The sequence below is a fragment of the Thamnophis sirtalis genome, unplaced genomic scaffold (assembly GCF_051295495.1).
Source record: "Thamnophis sirtalis isolate CommonGarterSnake01/CBP01778 unplaced genomic scaffold, rThaSir2_p1.2 scaffold_13, whole genome shotgun sequence".
Taxonomy (NCBI): domain Eukaryota; kingdom Metazoa; phylum Chordata; class Lepidosauria; order Squamata; family Natricidae; genus Thamnophis; species Thamnophis sirtalis.
In genome coordinates this window covers 5,063,725-5,084,411 of record NW_028261393.1, presented here as the reverse complement: position 1 = coordinate 5,084,411, position 20,687 = coordinate 5,063,725, and the positions used below count along the sequence as shown (strand labels likewise).

Below are 20,687 nucleotides of genomic sequence, written 5' to 3'. Positions count from 1 at the left end.
CTTTTTCCTCCCAGGCGGGCAAGGGCAGGGATTGCTCCGCGCCGCCACCCGCCTCCGGGGCGCAGCACAAGGGGGACCTCCGAGAGCGGGTGGGGGAGTGAAGGGTCATGATAAGCGCTGGTATCACTCCGCGGGAAAGAGTCCCAAGGCTCAGCCCTTCTGACGCCCCATTGGAAGCATAGCTTCCCCCCACTCCACCTTCCAGTCGTTCCTGTCTCTCTAGGGCCACCTCCCCTCCCCAAGTTGGTGCCTCCAGAGGGTTGGAACTACAACTCCCATCTCCCAGGTTATCAGGGTGAAGGGGGAGTTACAGTATATAATGTATCTACTCAGTCCTTTTGATGCCCCATTGAAAGCTGAGCCCTTCCCTCCAGTCATTCCTGCCTATTTGTCCCCCAAGTTGGTGCCTCCAGAGCAGGGAGGTCTCCAACCATGGCAACTTGAAGGCTGGTGGACTTCAACTCCCACAATTCCTCAGCCAGCTGGCGGTTGAAGTCCCCAAGTCTTAAGGTTGCCCTGTTCCAGAGGGTTGGACTACAACTCCCATCTCCCCAGCTGGCAGGTGGGAGAGGAGCTCTAGTCCAACACATCTACTCAGTCCTTCTATCGCACCACTGGAAGCTGAGCTCTCCCCTCCAGTTGTTCCTATCTATTCGCAATGTCCCCCAAGTTGGTGCCTCCAGGGGGGTTGAACTACAACTCCCATTTCCCCAGCTGGCAGGATGGGAGCTGCAGTCCAATGTAACTACAGGGCACCATTTGGGGGGTAATCCGAAGTCCACAATGCATCCCCAGTCCTCCCAATCTGTTGTTAGGATTTCCCTGGATTGCACTAAATTAACTTTTTTCCCCTTACCCGGCCTAGTTCTTCAGGATAGTAATAGCAATAGCAATAGCAGTTAGACTTATATCCCGCTTCATAGGGCTTTCAGCCCTCTCTAAGCGGTTTACAGAGTCAGCATATCGCCCCCAACAATCCGGGTCCTCATTTTACCCACCTCGGAAGGATGGAAGGCTGAGTCAACCCTGAGCCGGTGAGATTTGAACCCGCCGAGCTGCAGATAACAGTCAGCTGGAAGTGGCTGCAGTACAGCACTCTAACCACTGCGCCACCTCGGCTCTATGAGTAATACTCATAGGGTTGGTTTGACAACAGAATAACAGAGTCGGGAGGGGACCTTGGAGGTCTTCTAGTCCAACCCCCTGCTCAGGCGGGAGACCCTATATACCATTTTAGAGAAATGGCAGTCCAGTCTCTTCTTGAAAGCCTCCAGTGATGAAGCTCCCACAACCTCTGAAGGCAACTTCTGTTCCATGGGTTGATTGCTCTGTCAGAAAATTTCTCTTTTTATTTCTAGATTGAATCTCTCCTTGGTCAGTTTCCATCCATCATTCCTTGTCTGGCTTTCGGGGGCCTTGGAAAATAGCTCGAACCCCCCCCCATCCTCTCTGTGGCAGCCCCTCAAATATTGAAAGGCAGCTATCATGTCTCCCCTGGTCCCTAACATTTCAGACAAATATTTCTCCAATCTGTTCTTAAAACCTCCAGTGATGGGAGCTTCCACGACTTCTGGAGGCAACCGATTCATTATTCTGGCAGGAAATGTTTCCTTAGTTCCAAGTTGCTTCTCTCCTTGATTAGTTTCCATCGATTGCTTCTTCTGATATTCTGACCCAACCCCCGGATTAAGACGCTGGATCTGTTCCCCTATTTTCTCCCTCCACGACAGGTCGGTGAAGCAAGTTGAATTGGGAAATAAAAAACCGGCTTGAGATTACGAGATAGCTGGACCCCTTCCTCCTTTGTACATCCTTCCTCATTTTGCACAAAACCACAATTCTCGTGCCGTTTCCTGCCCGTGTAGGAGCAGGAAAAATACTTGGGCTGGCCCTGTCCTCAGACAAGATTACTAAAAGCTGGCAGATCAGATGTTCAAGAAAAAAAACCCCTCCTCATATCCCGCAGATGTTCTTGCTGGTCATAAAATTCAAGATAGAGACCACACACCCCCACAGAAGATATCCTCCCTATCTTGACTCTTTAAACTTTAAACTTTAATAGAATTTGTATGCCGCCCACTCCCTAGGGACTCTGGGCGGCTCACAACAAGTAAAAAGCATTTAAAATATTTAAAAATACACAATTAAAAAACAATACAACATCCATTCCATCAAGTGGGGCTGGAATTTCATCAACAGCCCCAGGCCTGCCGGAACAGCCAGGTCTTGGTCTTGGTTTTACGGAAGGCTGGGAGAGTGGTGAGGGTCCGGATCTCAGCAGGTAGCTCGTTCCACAAGGCCGGTGCAGCTACAGAGAAGGCCCTCCCACGGGGAGCCGCCAGCCGGCATTGTCCGCTCGACGGCACCCGGAGGAGGCCCAACCTGTGTGATCTTATTGGTCGTTGGGATTCCTTCCTCCCTCCCTCCTCACCGGAGATATCCTGAATTAAAAATGTTTGCGGGCGAAAGAAACCTTATAAATCCCCAACCAGCCACTAATAAGATTGTGACTTGTATTTCTGTGGTTCTAAGAAGCCTTTGATTGCAAACCATACAGAGTGCGTCAAAAAGCAGGAAGAAAGGGCTACGTGGTTGAAAATGGGAGTAAAGGCATTTTTTCTCTTTTTAACCAAAACTCAGCATTTACCCAAAGGTGTTTTCTCAAAAAGGCAACTGGACTTTGTTTTTCCTTGAAGAGGTTTCGCTTCTCATCCAAGAAGCTGACTGAATGGTGGAAGATGGATTTATATTCCTCTCAGTCATCCTGTCGTTATCCCGGCCCTTTGGAACGAACTCCCCGCGGAGATTCGGACCCTCACCTCTCTCCAGGCCTTCCGGAAAGCCGTTAAAACCTGGCTGTGCCGGCAGGCCTGGGGTTGATGAGTTCCCCTCCCCTCTCGACTTGTATGGTTGTGTGATTCTTGTTTATTTTAATCATGTGTATTGTGCTTTATGTTCCCTTTTCCCCCTTTGAGTTGTTCGCTGCCCTGAGTCCCTCCCGGAGAAGGGCGGCATACAAATAAACTAAATCTGAAATTTGAATCCCTCCCTCTGAGAGATGTTGAGGCTACTTGGAGGTTTATCTGTGCCCGCAGGGTCACCTGAGTATTGCAAACGGGTGTGGAACCTTCTTGGAAGTGGTGAAAGGACTGCGTTGTAAACAGGAGACGGGTGGTGTCACCACCACCACCACCCTGGTTCAATTTTGACAGAAGGACTCTTTGACCCTTTTCAAACCAGTGGTTCTTTGTGTCCAGAATGTGGACTTTAATGTCTTCAAAACAGTAGCCTTTCTCTTTCAAACGCAGATGGACTGCTGAATCTTATCCTCGTGGGTTTCTTCTCCTTATATTGTGCCATGCGTTCGCCAGCAGCCAGTGGCAGACTCAGAGAGTGAGGAGGTTGGGGAGGAACATGGGCGAGTCCTGGAGGCTGGGGAAGGCTCAGATGAGGGCTCTGCGTCGGAGGCAGAGAGAGGGCCAGGGCCGTATGCCAGTTATCAGCTGCCTTTGGAGTCGGAGATCAGTAGGGCAGAAGAGCATCTGGAGCCTGTTCCCAGTGTGTGCGTGCACAGAGCTGCCAGGAGAAGGGAGCAGCTAAAGAACAGGGGCCGACTTGGGAGGAAAGCCACCGGTGGATGGTGAATGGCCCCTCCCAAAGGGAATAAAAGAGGGCCGAAAGGGGAGTGGACTTTGCAGGAGACAATTAGTTCCCTTAATTGTTCGTGACTCTCCGAGACTCCTTGCTAAGTATTTTCTAGTACAGCTTTGCATTTGGAAGATATCGGCCTGGCAGCTCTCCAAGACTGATAAGGTCTGTAAATTCACCCTTGAAAGACTGTTTGCCGGGACTTTGCTGGATGTGAATGAGAGGAATTCACATTAGCCAAAAAAGGGGTGGTTTTTTGGAGGGCAAGGAGTCTGCACCGTGATTTGGTGAAGCCGAGATCAGAACACCATGTAACAACTCAACCACTCTCAGAAAGAGTGCTAACGAAGTCCAGTTGCCTTTTGAAGAAACGCCTTTGGGACAACCATGATCTGGATGACTGAGAATCTCCATAAATATACCATGTTACACCATTCTAAACGTGGTATATTTCAAAAAGAGTCTATGGAATATATACTGTATGTACCGTATTTTTCAGAGTATAAGACGCACCGGAGTATAAGACGCACCAAGGTTTTTGAAGAGGCAAATGAAAAAAAAAAGTTTTTGCAGTCTGCCAACCTCCCAAAAACACCCCGTTTTTCATTTAAAAAAAAAAGGCGCGGATAGCCTTTAGGAAGCTTATAGAGTGCTCATAGGGGCTGGGGGGTAAATTGAGCAAAAACCAGGCCATTTTTTGCTCATTTCTGCCCTTCCCAGCCCCCAGGAGCTCTCTAAAAGCTTCCTAGAGGCTCTGCACGGGCACTTTGGTGAACGGGCAGGACTTCGGGAGGCAAAAAATGCTGTATTCAGTGTATAAGACGCACCCAGATTTTCAGCCTCTTTTTTGAGGGGAAAAAGGTGCGTCTTATACTCCGAAAAATACGGTATATTTCGTATCGTTGACCACTCATCTTGCTTGCAAAACTCTTCGTTTTGACCAGCCTTGATCCAGGAAAAGTGATGCATTTATTGGAAAATAACAATTCTAGTTCTACGAATTAGAAATGAATACCGATTTCCTTGGGCAAAAAAAAACAAAAACAAAACCATCATAAATTATAAATTATACAACTCGTAAATTGAGGTCAAGAGTGCTGCCAACAGCTATAAATCCAGGCCAGTTGCAGAGTTCTCAAAATGCGTGGAGAGGCTGATCAGAACTTCTCATCCAGTTCATAAGTACCGTTTTTTTGGGGGTGGGGCGGGGTCTGTCGGAACTTTGGTTGTTTTTAAAAAAGTTTAAAGTTTTATTTCATTTGTATGCCGCCCTTTTCCCTGAAGGGACTCAGGGAAGGGACTTGTAAGTTTTTATAGCTGCGATTTAAAAAAAAAACCTTACCTGGAATTTACTTCCACATGACACTCTCCCCCCCCCGTCCCAGCCCCCCCCTCCAGAACAGAGGATAAGTCACTCAAAATCAAACCAGCTTTTATTTACAAAAATAGTTGTCCTGCTTAGCCCCAGAAGCAAGCTGAAAACCGAGGTTCCCATGTTCCCGAGAGCTTCCCTCCCCCTTCGGTTTATAATAACGGCAGCGCTCCCCCCCCACCCCTACCCCCTCAAGGCAACCTGGTGAGGTGGATAGAAAAGAGAATTGTGAGAAACGGGGAGGGGGAAAAAAATTCAGTGCAATGCAAAGTATTCCGCTCGAAACATGGCTGGCATCCGAAGGGGAGGTCGACGAGGCAAGGCAAGTGAGGGTGAATTCTTTTTGTGCAAATGAGCGGAAAGACTCAAAAAGTGTTTGGAGAGTTGAACTCAGCTGGCCTGGATGGACCAAGCACCATCATCCCCTCCCTCTGTTGTGCTTCTGGTGGCTAGGAATGGAGTGGTAGGATTTGATAGAAAGTCACGCAACACACCCACCGCACCCCTAAAAATCTTTACCTAAATACCGAGATCAAAAAAGTGTGTGTGCGTGTGTGTGCGGGGGGGAAGGTATGGGAGTGCGCCAAGGTGGAGTTGCAGAGAGGGAGTGAGAATATTGTGCAACAACAAAGAGAAATCGGCTGTAAGAGTTTTAAGAGTTGCTTTTTTTTTTTTTTTCCTTTTTAAAAAAATCCTAACGGGTATAAAAGCATCGTTCCGGGAGATGAACGGGGAGACGTCGGGACAAACGGCAGCCTCACGTCGGGCGAACTGCGGAGTCAGGCAGCAAGATCGATTCCCCCGCGAGAGAGGTTTTCGGAGGAATCCCATCCAAAGGGGAAAAAAACAAAAAAACAGAGCACCACTGCAAATCACACGCCATGTCGAGACACAAGGTCTGGCGGGGTGGGTGGGTGGGATTAGGACGGGGGCTCAGGCCCCCACCCCTCTGCCCGAGGTGCCACTTGAAGGGCCAGAATCCTGGCCGGGAATGATAGCGGCTGTCGGAGGGCTGCTGGTGTTCTTGGCTTTGTTCGGCTGGTCCAAGGAACGGTCCCCAGTTTGGGGTTCCGGAGTTTTGCTGGTGGGTGGAGCCTCCTCGTTGGGCCCAGCGGTCCAGTTCTCGGCCGTTGGAATGTGCGACGGTTTGTGCTGAGGGAGGACTCCGTTCTCCTGGATGGGAGCGGGGCCCGCGTTCACAGCCACGGCCGGAGAAGTTCGCTCCAGTTTGCGATGTTTCGGAAGGGCGGCCGGGGGCGGTGGAGGAGCAGCGTCGGAAGGGACCAGAATGCTCCGGATGATCTCGGTACAGACAGCCGAGGCCTGGCGGGTCTCGCGGCACAACTGGGACAGGCTGAGAAAGCCGTGAGGCAAATCTTGCACCACTCGCAGGGTGACCGGCCGGCCAAGGGCCCGCAATCTCTGGGCAAACATCACGGAGTCGTCCAACATGGGATCCAGAGCACACGCCTAAGGGGGAGAGATGGTTGGAGCCTGTAAATCCTAGGAATCGGGAAATCCATGCACTCCTAACCCTCACAAACCCCACAGGGCCAGTTTGGTCTAACGGTTAAGGCACCAGGCTTGAAACCGGGTGATGGTGAGTTCTAGTCACAAAAGCCAGCTCAGTGACTTTGGACCAATCAGCAGGAGACTGAGAGTTCTAGTCCCGCCTTAGGCATAAACGTCAGTTGGGTAACTTTGGGCCAATCAGCAGGAGACCGAGAGTTCTAGTTCCGCCTTAGGCATAAACGCCAGATGGGTAACTTTGGGCCAATCAGCAGGAGACTGAGAGTTCTAGTCCCGCCTTAGGCATAAACGCCGGTTGGGTAACTTTGGGCCAATCAGCAGGAGACTGAGAGTTCTAGTCCCACCTTAGGCATAAACGCCGGTTGGGTAACTTTGGGCCAATCAGCAGGAGACCGAGAGTTCTAGTCCCGCCTTAGGCATAAACGCCGGTTGGGTAACTTTGGGCCAATCAGCAGGAGATAGAGTTCTACTCCCACTTTAGGAATTAAAGCCGTCTGCAGGGACTTTGGGGCAATCACCAGGTGAATGTGAGTTCTAGTTCCACCTTAAGCATGAAAGCCCGCTTTGGGGGGGGGACGACTTTGGGCCAATCAGCAGGAGACTGAGCATTCTAGTCCCGCCTCAACCATGAAAGCTGGCTGGGTAACTTTCGGCCAATCAGCAGGAGACTGGGAGTTCTAGTCCCACTGTAGGCATAAAAGTGAGCTGGGTGACCTTGGGCCATTCATTCTCTTTCAGCCCACCACCCTACCTCACAGGGTTGTTGCTGGGGAGGCAAAATAGGAGGAGGGAGGTAGATTAGATTATGTTCACGGTCTTGAGTTCTTATAAAAATAACAAAGGTGAGATATATAAATAAGGGAACAAATGAAATAAAAATAAAATAAAGAACATGGTGTGATTAACCATTTCTAGGGCATTTCATCCGGGTTAGGGTTAGGGGTAAAGTTAAGGGTTACAGGTCACAATAGGCTTTGTGCGAGCCTGCTCCCCCAACTCACGCATCTACTCAACCCCGCTCCCCCCACCTTCCCCTCCCTGCAGCCACACAGGCCTGCTCACCACGATATGAACCGGAGGGAGTCCCTTCAACATTTCATCCGGGGCCAACAGCGGCGACATGAAGGGGTTCTTGACGATTGGCGACAGCTCCAGAGGCAGGCTGGCGGCGGCCTGACCGGTGCGTAGCGGCTGGAAGCCGTCGGGAAACATCAGACCCTGAGGATCGCTGGAGGGGAAGGCCTCTTTGTCCTGGTCGGAGAAGAAGAAGGTGGGCTGATCTTCGGGGTCTGGAGTGGTAGCGCATGAGTCTCGCTGGACATCGGAGGACCCCAAGAAATTTTGACACGTCTGGCTCTTCTTCCGGGACTCTTTGTGGCTGGCAAACGGCTTAGACTTCAGGCTCGTCTCGGAGGCACTTTTCCTCAAGGCTTCTGCACAGAACAACAGAACAACAGAACAACAGAGTGGTTGGAAAGGGACCTTGGAGTATCCCAGGGTCAAGTGATTTGCAAACTTCCCGGCTGTTTCGGATGAGCAAAGTCAATGGAGGAAGCAAGATTTCATTTAGAACCCCTACCGAGCAAACATTTCCATTGTTAAGGAAGGCGATTCGGTGAATTTTGACCCATTTGACGTCATTTTTGGCCGTTAAGCAAGACACAGCACGTTCTTAAGTGAATCCGGCTTCCCTGCTGACTTGGCTCGTCAGGCGGTCACAAAAGGGGATCACCCAGTGACCATCACAAATACACGCCAGTTGCCAAGTGCCTGAATTTTGATCACACGTGACCCCTCTCCTCCCGAATGCTACGATGGTTATAAGTGTGAAAAACAAGTCACAAGACGCTTTTCAACGACGTTGGTCGCTAAACGAAAGATTGTAAGTCAAGCAGCCGCAGCAGTTACAAAGCCCTGTCTTTTAAAAGCAGCAGCGCCTGATTTCGGCGAGAGAAAAGGACAGTTCCTACCGAGTGCTAGAATTACCGTATTTTTCAGAGTTTAAGACGCACCTTTCCCCCTCAAAAAAGAGGCCGACAATCTGGGTGCGTCTTATACACTGAATACAACATTTTTTGCCTCCTGAAACCCCACCCCCCTTCACCAAAATGGCCGTGCAGAGCCTGTAGGAGGCTTCCAGAGAGCTCCTGGGAGCTGGGGAAGGCAGAAATGAGTGAAAAATGGTTCCACCACAAAAGCGCGTAGGACAAAATCGCGCTCGACAAAAGCGCGCTGTGACGTCATCACAGCGCGACAAAAAAGTTCGAAAAATGTAAAAATAAAGCGAAAACGTTACCCTAAGCCCCCCAAACCTAACCCTAAACCTAACCCTAAACCTAACTCTTAACCTAACCCTAAACCTAACCCTAAACCTAACCGTTAAAGTAACGAAAAACCTAACGCTAACCCTTAACCTAACCCTAACGCTAACGCTCTAATGCTAACCCTAACCCTTAACCTAACCCTAACCCTAACCCTAACCCTAACCCTAACCCTAACCCTTACCTTTATGTGAATCGGCTTGCTTTAATTTAATTTTTATTAATTTTTATTTGAATTTTTCGATCTTTTTCGTCGCGCTGTGATGATGTCAAAGGCGCGATTTTGTCGATCGCGCTTTTGTCGTCCGCGCTTTTGATGGGTCACGGTGAAAAACGGGCCGTTTTTTGCTCAATTCCCCCCCTCCAGCCCGCAAGAGTACTCTATAAGCCTCCTAGAGGTTACGCATGCAATTTTTTGATGAAAAACGGGCTGTTTTTTGCTCGTTTTTGGGTGCCCACCCACCAGGAGCACTCTTCAAGCTCCCTAAAGACTATTCATGCCTTTAGGGGAAGGAAAATGTAACCGTTTTTGCAAAAAACGGGCCGTTTTGGAGAGATTTGCAGAGTACAAAACTTTTTTTTTTTTTTTTTTTAAATGGCTTCTTCCAAACCTTGGTGTGTCTTATACTCCGAAAAATACGGTAGTACGGAGTTTGGCAGCATTGGCACTAGGTGGCCACACAGGACACGCCCTACGGAGCCCGGGTGGTTCTCAGAGTTAGTGCCACGTCTGCCGCGGGAAGGCGAAGAAGAGGAAGGCAGGAGCAGACGAAGCAGGGGAGCTGGCAGCTTGGAGCCTGGGGGTAAGGCCCCTCTTACCATTTCCTGCACCCGCCCTATTGTGCTTGCCTGTCTTGTCCATCAAAGAGCCAACCAAGGCGGACGCACCCAGGCGCAAGTCTCGGAAAAGGAGGGCCGTGTTACGGCGCATCATGTTCATGGGGTCCAGCTTCTCCAAGCTCAAGTCATCAGGCTGTTCGGACTCCATTCCTGCAGGTTGAGAGAGAAAAAAATGAGGAAGGGGAAGTGTTTGGCTCAGTGCTGGGTTCCGGATTGCGTTGCAACCGATACCGTGCAACGGGGCTCAGCGTCCATCACATGAACATGCTCAGCATGCGCGCACAAGCACGCAGATGTGTCCTTACCTCCCGCAACGCTCTGCGACGCCTCCACAATGCTCCAGCTGCTCGGCGGAGTGTCGCGCAAGCGCTGTACGCTCCATGCATGTGCGCGGAAGCGCCAAAGAGCTCAAATACAGGTAAGGAGGGAGGGAGGGCCCTCCGGAGCACCGTACTGGAACGGAACCCGGTGTTCCCGGCAGGCAACCGGCTGCAACCCACCACTGGTTTGGATTTAAGAATGTCCAACCTTGGCCACTTTAAGACTGGTGGACTTCAACTCCCAGAATTCCCCAGCCAAGGTCGGACATCCTGGCTTGGGGTCCTGATCGCAGAGTCAGAGGTCCCATCTCATTGACCCACAGGCCTTTTTTTGCTCAATTTTTGCCCACCCCCTCCCAGCCCTCTATAAGCCTCCTAAAGGCTATCCATGCCCCTTTTTTTTTGACAAAAATGGGCCCAATTTTGCAAAAAACGGGCAGTTTTTTGCTTGTTTTTGCCCCCCCCCCCCAGCACTCTACAAGTCTCCTAAAGGCTATTCATACCCCTTTTTTGAAGAAAAAAAAAACTGGGCCCATTTTCACAAAAAACGGGCCGTTTTTGGGAGGTTTGTAGAGTGCAAAACCTTTTTTTTTTTTTTTAACAAAATTTGCCTCTTCAAAACCTTGGTGCGTCTTATCCTCCAATGCGTCTTATACTCGGAAAAATATGGTATATAAAACTACAAGTTTGTGTCAGGGTCTCTGACTCCATTTGGACACCTGTTGAGCAATTCCCTGATACAGGCCCTCTGCCATAAAGGGTTTTACAGGTGACAACTAGCATCCTGAACTGCACCTGGAAGGCAACTTTGAAATAAAGCTCGTCCTACGTCATGGACCCAATCCTTCCTAAATTCCTCCAGTTCCGACACGGATGCCTGGGGGGTTTTCAGTCGCCAGCTCTACCTTCAACCTTTCTTGTCCCACCTCCCTTCAATGTGGGAGCCCTTCAGAGGTGGGTTCCTACAAGTTCGCACCTATTCGGTAGAACTGGTTCGTCAAATCTACCGAACCGGTTAGAAGAGGTTCCACCAGTGGACCCAGAAAGCAGGCCACACCTACAGAAGAGGTTCCAAAATTTTTTGAAACCCACCACTGACACACACACACACACACACACACACTCACACACACTCACAGAGAGAGAGAAAGAGAAAGAAAGGAAGAAATAAAGAAAAAAGAAAAAAGAAAGAAAAAGAGAGAGAGATGAAAGAAAAAAAAGGAAAAAGGGACAGAGAGACAAAAGGAAGGAAAGAGGGGGAGAGAGAGAGAGAGAGAGAGAGAAAGAGAAAGAAAGAAGGAAAACACATGGCCGGCAAGCCACTCCCACCAGGTCACATGGCCGGCAAGCCACTCCCACAAAGGAGGCCACACCCACAGGGTAGGCTTGAAAATTTTTTGAAACCCACCACTGACACACACACACACACACACACACACACATACAAACACAGATTCACCCAGAGAGAGAAAGAGAAAGAGAAAGAAAGGAAGAAAGAAAGAAATAAAAAAGAAAAAAGAAAAAGTGAGAGAGAGATGAAAGAAAAAAAGGAAAAAGGGACAGAGAGACAAAAGGAAGGAAAGAGAGAGAAAGAGAGAGAGAGAAAGAGAGAGAGAGAGAAAGAGAAAGAAAGAAAGAAAATACATGGCTGGCAAGCCACTCCCACCAGGTCACATGGCCGGCAAGCCACTCCCACAAAGGAGGCCACACCCACAGAGTAGGTTCGAAATTTTTTTGAAACCCACCACTGGAGCCCTTCCTCCCCATTTTCCAGCGAGATCCCTCACCTGCGTAGGCACTGAGGCATTTGCACAAGACACTGAGAGGCAGGAGCGGGTCCAGCAGCGTGAGAAGGCGCGAGGGCGAGGCGGCGATCTCCAAGAGGGTGACGGGGTAGGCCGCCATGATCCCATCCGGCAACTTGATCCCAAAAGCAGCTGCGCGCATGGAGACGGTGATGCAGAGATTGCCGCCGGCGCTGTCCCCGGCAAGGCACACCGTTTGTGCTGTGGAACCTGGAACGGAAAAGGAATCAGGGATGGTGGCGACAAAGAGAGAGAGAGAGAAGCAGAGAGACCAAATTACAGATTGACACAGTTGGAAGGGACCTTGCAGGTCATCTAGTCCAACCCCCTCCCCCCCCCCCAAACAGGTTCTCCCGAATAGGTGCGAACCGGCTGAATCCCATCACTGGGCCACTCCCAATTCCTTACCCAAGAGGTGGCAGTTTTTAATGGCCCAGCAGTAGGCAAAGAAGCATTCTTCTAACGCTCGTGGGAACGGAGCCTCGGGCGCGAGCGAGTAGTCGATTGAAAGAATAGGGGCCCCCAACTCCTGAGCCCACGATTTCAGGTAAGGCTCGTGCGACTTGGAAGTCTGGGCTACGAAACCCCCTCCGTGGAAATGCACCAAGAGGTAGGGGGATGGAGGAAGGGTCTTGGATTTCCAGGGCAGCTCCAGGGCCAGCGTTCCTTCCGGCCGCATCAATTTGAGCAATTCCTCACTATCCTAAAGAGAAGAAAAGAGATTGTAGGGTTAGGTTCCCCAAAGGCTTAAAGCAAGCCTCTCGCCGCTTCCTCCCTACGGTGCCTGAGTGATCCCTTCAGGGATCTTGTGACAAACACCAGCGCCCGTTTCTGGGAAGCATTTCGCTAAGCCGCAAAAGGAGGAAAACAAGGTTGATTTAATCAGAACGGAGCTAGAAGGGACCTTGGAGATCTTCTAGTCCAGCCCCCTGCTCAAGCAGGAGACCCTATACCATTTCAGGAGCCAACGTGGCGCAGTGGTTGGAGTGCTGTACTGCAGGCCACTTCAGCTGACTGTTATCTGCAGTTCAGCGGTTCTAACCTCACCGGCTCAAGGTTGACTCAGCCTTCCATCCTTCCGAGGTGGGTAAAATGAGGACCTGGATTGTTGGGGGCAACATGCTGACTCTGTAAACCGCTTAGAGAGGGCTGAAAGCCCTATGAAGCGGTATATAAGTCTAACTGCTATTGCTACTGCTATTCAGACAGTCTTTTCTTAAAAACTTCCAGTGATGGAACACCCACAACTTCTGGTGGCAAGCTGTTCCACTGGTTAATGGTCCTCACTGTTAGGAAGTCTCTCCTTAATTCCAGGTTGCTCCTTTCCTTGATTAAGTTTCCATCCGTTGCTTCTCCAGGTGTTTTGGAAAATAAATTGACCTCCCTCTTCTTGGTGGCAGCCCCTCAAATACTGGAACACTGCTATCATGTCACCAGTTGGCAAAGAAAGATACTTATCCAGAAGGAAACCTTTGATTCTAAGCAAAGGGTCTCCAAACTTTAAGATCTGTGGACGTCAACTCCTAGAATTCCTCAACCAAACTGAAGTCCAAAAATCTTAAAGTTTGGAAACCCCTGTTCCAAGCCATCTCCTGCCTTGGGCACGAGGTTTCCTTGCTTGTTCTGACCGAGGCTTCCCAAGAGCATGAAACAAACTCCTTGTGCTGGCAAAAAACCCTTTTATTAATTGACTGTCAATTCTGCTCATTCACAGCCGGGAAAATCTTTCAAAGGAGGATTTACAGTCATGGACCTTATCTGGCTTGGAGAGCTGCCAGGCCGGTATCTGCAGAACTTGGCAAGGAGTCTCGGAGAGTCACAAACTAATTAAACAGACTAATTATCTCCTGCAAACTCCACTCCCCTTTCGCTCCTCTCTTATTTCCTCTGGGAGGGGCCATTCACCGTCCACCTGTTGGCCTGACTCCCAAATCAAACCCCCTGTTCTTTAGCCGTTCCCTTCCTCTGGCAACTCTGTGCATGCGCACACTGGGAACAGGCTCCAGCTGTTCGTCTGCCTCGTTGATGCCTGACTCTGAAGGCAGCTGATAAATGTCGGATGGCCCTGGCCACATCTCTGCCTCCGACACAGAGGCCTCATCAGAGCCTTCTCCAGACTCCAGGACTGGCCCATCTTCCTCCTCAACCTCCTCACTGTCCTCAGCTGCTGGGCCACAGCATTGCTTGCCAAAGGGATGGTCTCCAAATTGCTATGCTTGGAACATGCTATTCTTCAGCCTGTCCATACCTGTCCTTCACGCAACTCGTGGGAGATGAGCCTCATCTGGACGGCTCCTGGCCCAGTGTGGGCCACCGGAGGGGTGATGGTGACAGTCAGTTTGGGGTTAGAAGCCAGAGGCAGCTCGAAGGAATGGGGTGGGACCAGTAGGGCTCGGCACAGCCGGACTTGAGAGGAAGCCATACTAGCCAGCGACTGCAATGAGAGGAAAGGATAAAACAGAGATTAAAAACTGGCCTGTCCTCAAATAGAATAGAGTGGAATAACAGAGTTGGGAGGGACCTCGGAGGTCTTCTAGTCCAACCCCCTGCTTAGGCAGGAAACTCCTACACCGTTTCAGACAAATGGTTATCCAGCAAACTTCCAGTGTTGGAGCATTCACAACCTCTGGAGGGCAAGTTGTTCCATTGATTAATTGTTCCGGTAAGAAATTTATCCTTAGTTCTAAGTTGCTTCTCTCCTTGATTAGTTTCCACTAATCAACTTTGGTATCAACTTTTTACTTGAAACGATGCAGTTAAAAAAAGTGAAGTGCGTTAGACGCAAGCATTTAGTATTGCCTCTCAAGTACCAAACTTACAATACAATACAATAGCAGAGTTGGAAGGGACCTTGGAGGTCTTCTAGTCCAACCCCCTGCCTAGGCAGGAAACCCTCTACCGTTTCAGACAAATGGCTATCCAACATCTTCTTAAACTTTGGGGCATTCACAACTTCTGGAGGCAAGTTGTTCCATTGGTTAATTGTTCTGTCCGGAAATTTCTCCTCAGTTCTAAGTTGCTTCTCTCCTTGATTAGTTTCCACCCATTGCTTCTTGTCCTGCCCTCGGGTGCCTTGGAGAATAGCTTGACTCCCTCTTCTTTGGGGCAGCCACAGAGATATTGGAAGACTGCTATCATGTCTCCCCTAGTTCTTCTTCTCATCAAACTAGACCAGTGTTTCTCAACCTTGGCAACTTGAAGATGTCTGGACTTCAACTCCCAGAATCCCCCAGCCAGCATTCGCTGGCTGGGGAATTCTGGGAGTTGAAGTCCGGACATCTTCAAGTTGCCAAGGTTGAGAAACACTGAACTAGACATACCTAATTCCTACAACTGTTCTTCATTCAGCCTCCAGTCCCCTAATCCTCTTTGTTGCTCTTCTCTGCGCTCTTTCTAGGGTCTCCGCATCTTTTCTACATCGTGGCGACCAAAACTGGAGGCAAATATTCCAAGTGTGGCCTTGCCAAGGAATTATAAAGTGGTATCAACACTTTATTTATCTTGATTCTATCCCTCTCCTTATGCAGCCTAGGAGTGTGTTGGATTTTTTGGCAGCTGCTGCACATTGGATAACCAATATCTTTCCCTAAGGCAGTGTTTCTCAACCTTGATGACTTGAAGTCCTGTGGACTTCAATTCCCAGAATTCCCCAGCCAGCTGTGCTGGCTGGGGGATTCTGGGAGTTGAAGTCCACAGGGCTTCAAGTTGCCAAGGTTGAGGACACTACAAGGATTCAATGCACAGAACTTTTTTAGGAACAATGGACTAGATTAGGCCTCCTTCAGTTATCTCCTGCCTTTCCTCTTGTCTGTGGTAGTCCTCGACTTACGGCGGTTCATTTAGTGACCGTTCAAAGTTACGACGGCACTGAAAGAGGGGACTAAGGACCGTTTTTCACACCTACGACAGCATCCCCACGGTCACGCGATCAAAATTCAGACATTCATTTGGCCACTGGTTCGTATTTATGACGGTTGCGGTGTCCCGGGGTCGTGCGATCCCCTTTTGCGACCTTCTGACAACCAAAAGGAAATGGGGACGGCCAGGTTCACTTAACAACTGCGTTCCTAACGAAACAACCGCAGTGATTCACTTAACAGCGGTGGCAAGAAGGGTGACAACCAATGTCTCACTTAGCAGCAGAAATTTGGGACACAATTGTAGTTGTAAGTCGAGGTGTACCTGTATAATAAGAGTTATAGTAATCATAACAGAAGCAATAAGTTTTTTTTTGTTTATCCTTATGAAGCTCTTTCAGATCTGCTCTTTTTTTCCAGTTTATCTTTTTTTTTATTTTATTTTTTCCAAGAAAATATTCATAGTTGCTACTCACCGCCAGCAACTCCGTCTCGGTGAGGTTCCAAAATTTCTTCCAGAAATGTACATCCAAGTTCTGAGTAATGCGCTCAAACTCCGATCCTCGAAGTTCAGGGTCAATGGCAAATTTCCCACTCATGAAGAGAGAGCCAGCGGCCACTCCTGCACGAAGGGAGGGAGGGAGGAAGAGTCAGGGAGGGAAGGCAGGAAGGGAAAGAAAGAAAGAGGTGGATAGGTGGATGGATGGAAGGAGATTAGAGGGAGGGAAGAAGAGAGAGATATACAGAGGAAGAAAAGAAGGAAGGAAAAGGAAGAGGTGGATGGATGGAAGAAAGGAGTACAAGATTAGAGGGATGGAGGAAGCGACAGATATAGAGACAGAGAAAAGGAAGGAAGGAAGGGAAAGAAAGAGATGGACGGATGGAAGGAAGAATAAGATTAGAGGGAGGGAGGAAGAGATAGATATCGAGACAGAGAAATGGAAGGGAGGAAGGAAGGAAGGAAGGGAAAGGAAGAGATTGATGGATGGGTGAATGAAAGGAAGGAGATTAGAGGGAGGGAAGAAGAAATAGATATAGAGACAGAGAAATGGAAGGGAAGGAGGGAGGGAAGGGACGGAGGGAAAGGAAGAGGTGGATGGATGGATGGAAGGAAGGAGATTAGAGGGAGGGAAGAAGAAACAGATATAGAAAAATGGAAGGGAGGGAGGAAGGAAGGAGGGAAGGAAGAAAGGGAAGGAATGAAGGAATGAAGGAAAAGGAAGAGATGGATGGATAGATGGAAAGAAGGGAGGAGAACAAGATTAGAGGGAGGGAGGAAGAGATAGATATAAAGACAGAGAAATGGAAGGAAGGGAGGAAGGAAGGAAGGGAAAGGAAGAGATTGATGGGTGAATGAAAGGAAGGAGATTAGAGGGAGGGAAGAAGAAATAGATATAGAGAGAGAAATGGAAGGGAGGGAGGGAGAAAGGAAGGAAGGGAAGGAAGAAAGAAAGGGAAGGAAGGGAAGGAAGGAAAAGGAAGAGATGGATGGATGGATAGATGGAAGGAAGGAACGAAGGAGAACAAGATTAGAGGGAGGGAGGAAGAGATAGATATAGAGACAGAGAAGAGGAAGGAAGGAAAGAAGGAAGGAGAGATCAACCTTTGGGATAACTAGGTTTCTTGCAGGGACCTTCTCACATTAGGGGAAGGGAAGGATCAACAAGGGCAACACACCCACCATGTAACTCTTACTGTAGGCCAGGGGTGTCAAAACTCAATTTCATTGAGGGCCGCAACAGGGTTGTGTTTGACTTTGGGGGGCTGGGGTGGGCGTGGCCAGTTGAATGCAATTGGTGTTGGGGGCTCCTGTGATGGCCCACATGCTCTGCCAGTGGAAATGGACTCCCAATCTCTGTTTTCGGCTGAGACACCCTCCTGCAACCCTCTGCCAGTGAAAATGGACCTTGGGAGGGTTGCTCACAGCCCTCCCGAGCTCCATTTTCGCTGGCAGAGGCACCGCAGGCTGGTCCTTCACTGTTTCCAGGGCACCCCCAGATCTAAGCACCCCGCGGGCCGGATCCAGCCCCCGGCCCTTGTCTCTGACATCCCTGCTGTAGGAGGTACTTGAGCCTTGATACTCACCGATGCTGGAAGTGTTACGTTTGTAATTCTCCCCAAAGGAGACCAGGCCGATAGCGATGGTCTGTAGGAAGGGCCGGATCGAAGGAGCAAACTGCAAAGGTCAAGAAGCGACATGAGAATTGGCGAGCAATCCTGATGTGTTTTTTTTTTTTAATCCTCGTGACATTAAAACCCTGCCTGCCATTTCTTTTCTTTTTTTTTAAGTAATCTTTATTAGTTATACATTTTTTTAAGAGTAAAACATACAAATACAATTTTAAACATACAACCCCCCCTCCCCCCCCGCGGTGACAGTCATTCAAAGCCCAACTTTTTTCTTTCCTTCCTCATTGTTAGGTCTCTAAGCCACATCTTCTCATTACAAAGTTCAGGGATCTGTTACAATACCCATGTTCACTTTTAACTTTCCCCCTTTTAAGTCCCTGCTGTTCTCCTTGTCGCCCACATATACCATAGGTTCCAGCTAAGATAATGTTCCGTTTCTCCTTTGTCCCTCAGCCAACCCGTCATTCTGTCCATTTCTGCACATTCATAGATCTTTTTTAATTATAGCCTCTTCCGACGGTATGGTAGTGGATTTCCAAAATTGTGCATAAGTTATTCTTGCGGCCACAATTATATGTAGGCTCAAATGCCATATTGAACTGCTCATGTTTTCTGGTTTAATGCTTAGTAGAAGGTTCTCGGGTCTCCATTCCATGCTTGCCCCGGTAACCTCTTTTAGCCATTTTTTAATCCTTTTCCAGTATTTCGTGGCCTCAGTACAGGACCACCAAATATGGTAGAATGTGCCATCCTTTCTTCCACATTTCCAACACAATGGAGATAACCCAGGAAACATCTTGGCTAACCTCGTTGGGGGGAAGTGCCACCTATAAACCATCTTGTATATGTTTTCTTTGAATGCTGTAGATGTTGTAAGTTTAATGGTCTTACTCCATAGATCCCACCATTTGCCCATTTCAATCTCATAGCCAAAGTTTCTCTCCCATGCTATTAGAAGGCTTTTATCCATCTCTTCATTAGCATCTGCCTGCCATTTCAATACCCCGGGCTCCGGAACTGAATCTACTTATTACTGAAATTTATTTTACCTATTTGTGTCAGAAGCATCACAATTCAAATAAGGCATTATTATAGGATATACAATTTAAAACCCAAAATGCAAGAATAGAATAAGAGAATAGAATTAGAATTGAATAGAGAATAGAATTGGAATAGAAAACAGAATGGAATGGAATAGAATGATGCGGAATTTAGAATGGCATGGAATTTAGAATGGAATGGAATTTAGAATGGCATGGAATTTAGAATGGAATGGAATTGAGAATGGCATGGCATAATCATATTATAAAATAGAATTCTTGATTGGCGAAGTGTGATTGGACACACAAGGAATATGTCTTCAGTGCATAAGCTCTCGTTGTACCTAAAAATTATAAGGGATAAATAAACCACGATCATAGTCACCACAAAAATATGCTCATCATAAATCATAAGATACAACACGTAGTGATGGAATCAACACCCTAGAATGAGCTACGGTAAATAAAACAATATTGTAAACTGTAAAGATGCCAGCAACAAAGTTATAATCATAAGGAGAAAAGGAGATAGGCAATAGGAAGGATGAGAAGAATAATAGTAATACAGACTTAGTAAATAATTTGATAGTGTTGTGGGAATGAGTTGTTTAGCAGAGTGATGGCATTCGGGGAATAAACTGTCCTTGTGTCTAGTTGTTCTGGTGTGCAGTGCCTTATAGCCTCGTTTTGATGGAAGGAGTTGAAACCATTCATGTCCAGGATGCGAGGGGTCTGTAGATATTTTCACAGCCCTCTTTTTGATTCGGGCAGTGAACAGATCCTCAATGGAAGGCAGATTGGTAGCAATTCTGCAGTTCTAATTCTCCTCTGAAGTCCGTGTCTGTCTTGTTGGGTTGCAAAGCCCAACCAGACAGGGGCGGAGGTGCAAATGACAGACTCAATCATTCCTCCGTAAAACAGAATCAGCAGCTCTTGGGGCAGTCTGAGCTTTTTGGAGGTACAAGTGAAATAGATCTCGCCTAGAAACTGGCACGGTGAATTGCGTCCGGTCACGCTGCCCATGAGCTCAAGCATACACGGATCGGGGACACAAAGGGCAGGTATGCATGTGTGTTGCTGTCACCACAATCGGCAAAGGGCAGAAGTCACCGGATCGCTGCAGCGAGAGTGACAGGCAAGAGAGCTGGAGACAGGCGGCTGGGGGGGGGGGAATGCAGGAACGTGCTTGACCGCTCAGGGCTGGATGGTCAAGGCTGCAACTTGTACGGGAAAGTGGGGGAAAAATAAATAAATAGCAAGGTCACCGCTGTAGGGAGGCCGCAGCTGTGACAAGCAGCTGTGGCTTCACAGGGTCCCTTTTGACGGACTCAAGCCGCAACTCGAGTTGTGTCTGTGTGTTGGGAGTGGAGATGAATAGCTGATCGGAAATAACAGGAGTTCTGACGTCTGCAGAGCTGTGTTTCTCAACCTTGGGCCCTTTAAGAGGTCTGGACTTCAACTCCCAGAATTCCCCAGAATTAAAACGTTCAACCATCAGCAATTCTCTTCTCTCCAGGGGGAAAAATAAAAATAACTTAATGTTGCACGCCGCCCTTTACATCACTACGGATGAGTTGGGCGGCTGTATAAATTTGTTTAATAAATAATAATAAAACAAGCTGACATCCTCAGGATGTTTCTGGCTCTCCAGGAAACTATTCTCGCAAACTACATTTCCCCAACCAGCCTCGTGTTTGCGTGCGTTCCAAAAACAGATCAAAAGAAGCAAACACAACCTCCTGCCCCAAGGGGGGGGGGAGAAAGCCCCCCTAAACTGAGTCATCAGCAGGGAAACAAAGTCCAATTTCTTCCCCCCAAAAAAAA

At 48.6% G+C, this 20,687-nt stretch overlaps 1 protein-coding gene across 5 annotated transcripts in view; it reads right to left on the bottom strand.

The window, feature by feature from the left end:
* Window positions 1-5,206: 5,206 nt before the first annotated feature.
* The window catches only part of LIPE (lipase E, hormone sensitive type), a 32,113-nt gene continuing 16,632 nt past the window's right edge, over window positions 5,207-20,687 (bottom strand). For 3 of the 5 annotated variants that reach the window (XM_087727029.1, XM_087727032.1, XM_087727033.1), the window contains exons 3-10: window positions 17,779-17,869; window positions 16,170-16,315; window positions 14,085-14,270; window positions 12,245-12,539; window positions 11,819-12,046; window positions 9,691-9,861; window positions 7,613-7,983; window positions 5,207-6,490 (exon numbers count right to left, since the gene is read on the bottom strand). In XM_087727029.1, coding sequence (XP_087583155.1) covers window positions 5,954-6,490; window positions 7,613-7,983; window positions 9,691-9,861; window positions 11,819-12,046; window positions 12,245-12,539; window positions 14,085-14,270; window positions 16,170-16,315; window positions 17,779-17,869 — 2,025 coding nt within the window. In that variant the 3' untranslated portion in view covers window positions 5,207-5,953. The remainder of the gene's footprint in view (window positions 6,491-7,612; window positions 7,984-9,690; window positions 9,862-11,818; window positions 12,047-12,244; window positions 12,540-14,084; window positions 14,271-16,169; window positions 16,316-17,778; window positions 17,870-20,687) is intronic. The other 2 variants (XM_087727031.1, XM_087727030.1) reach the window with 2 other exon arrangements.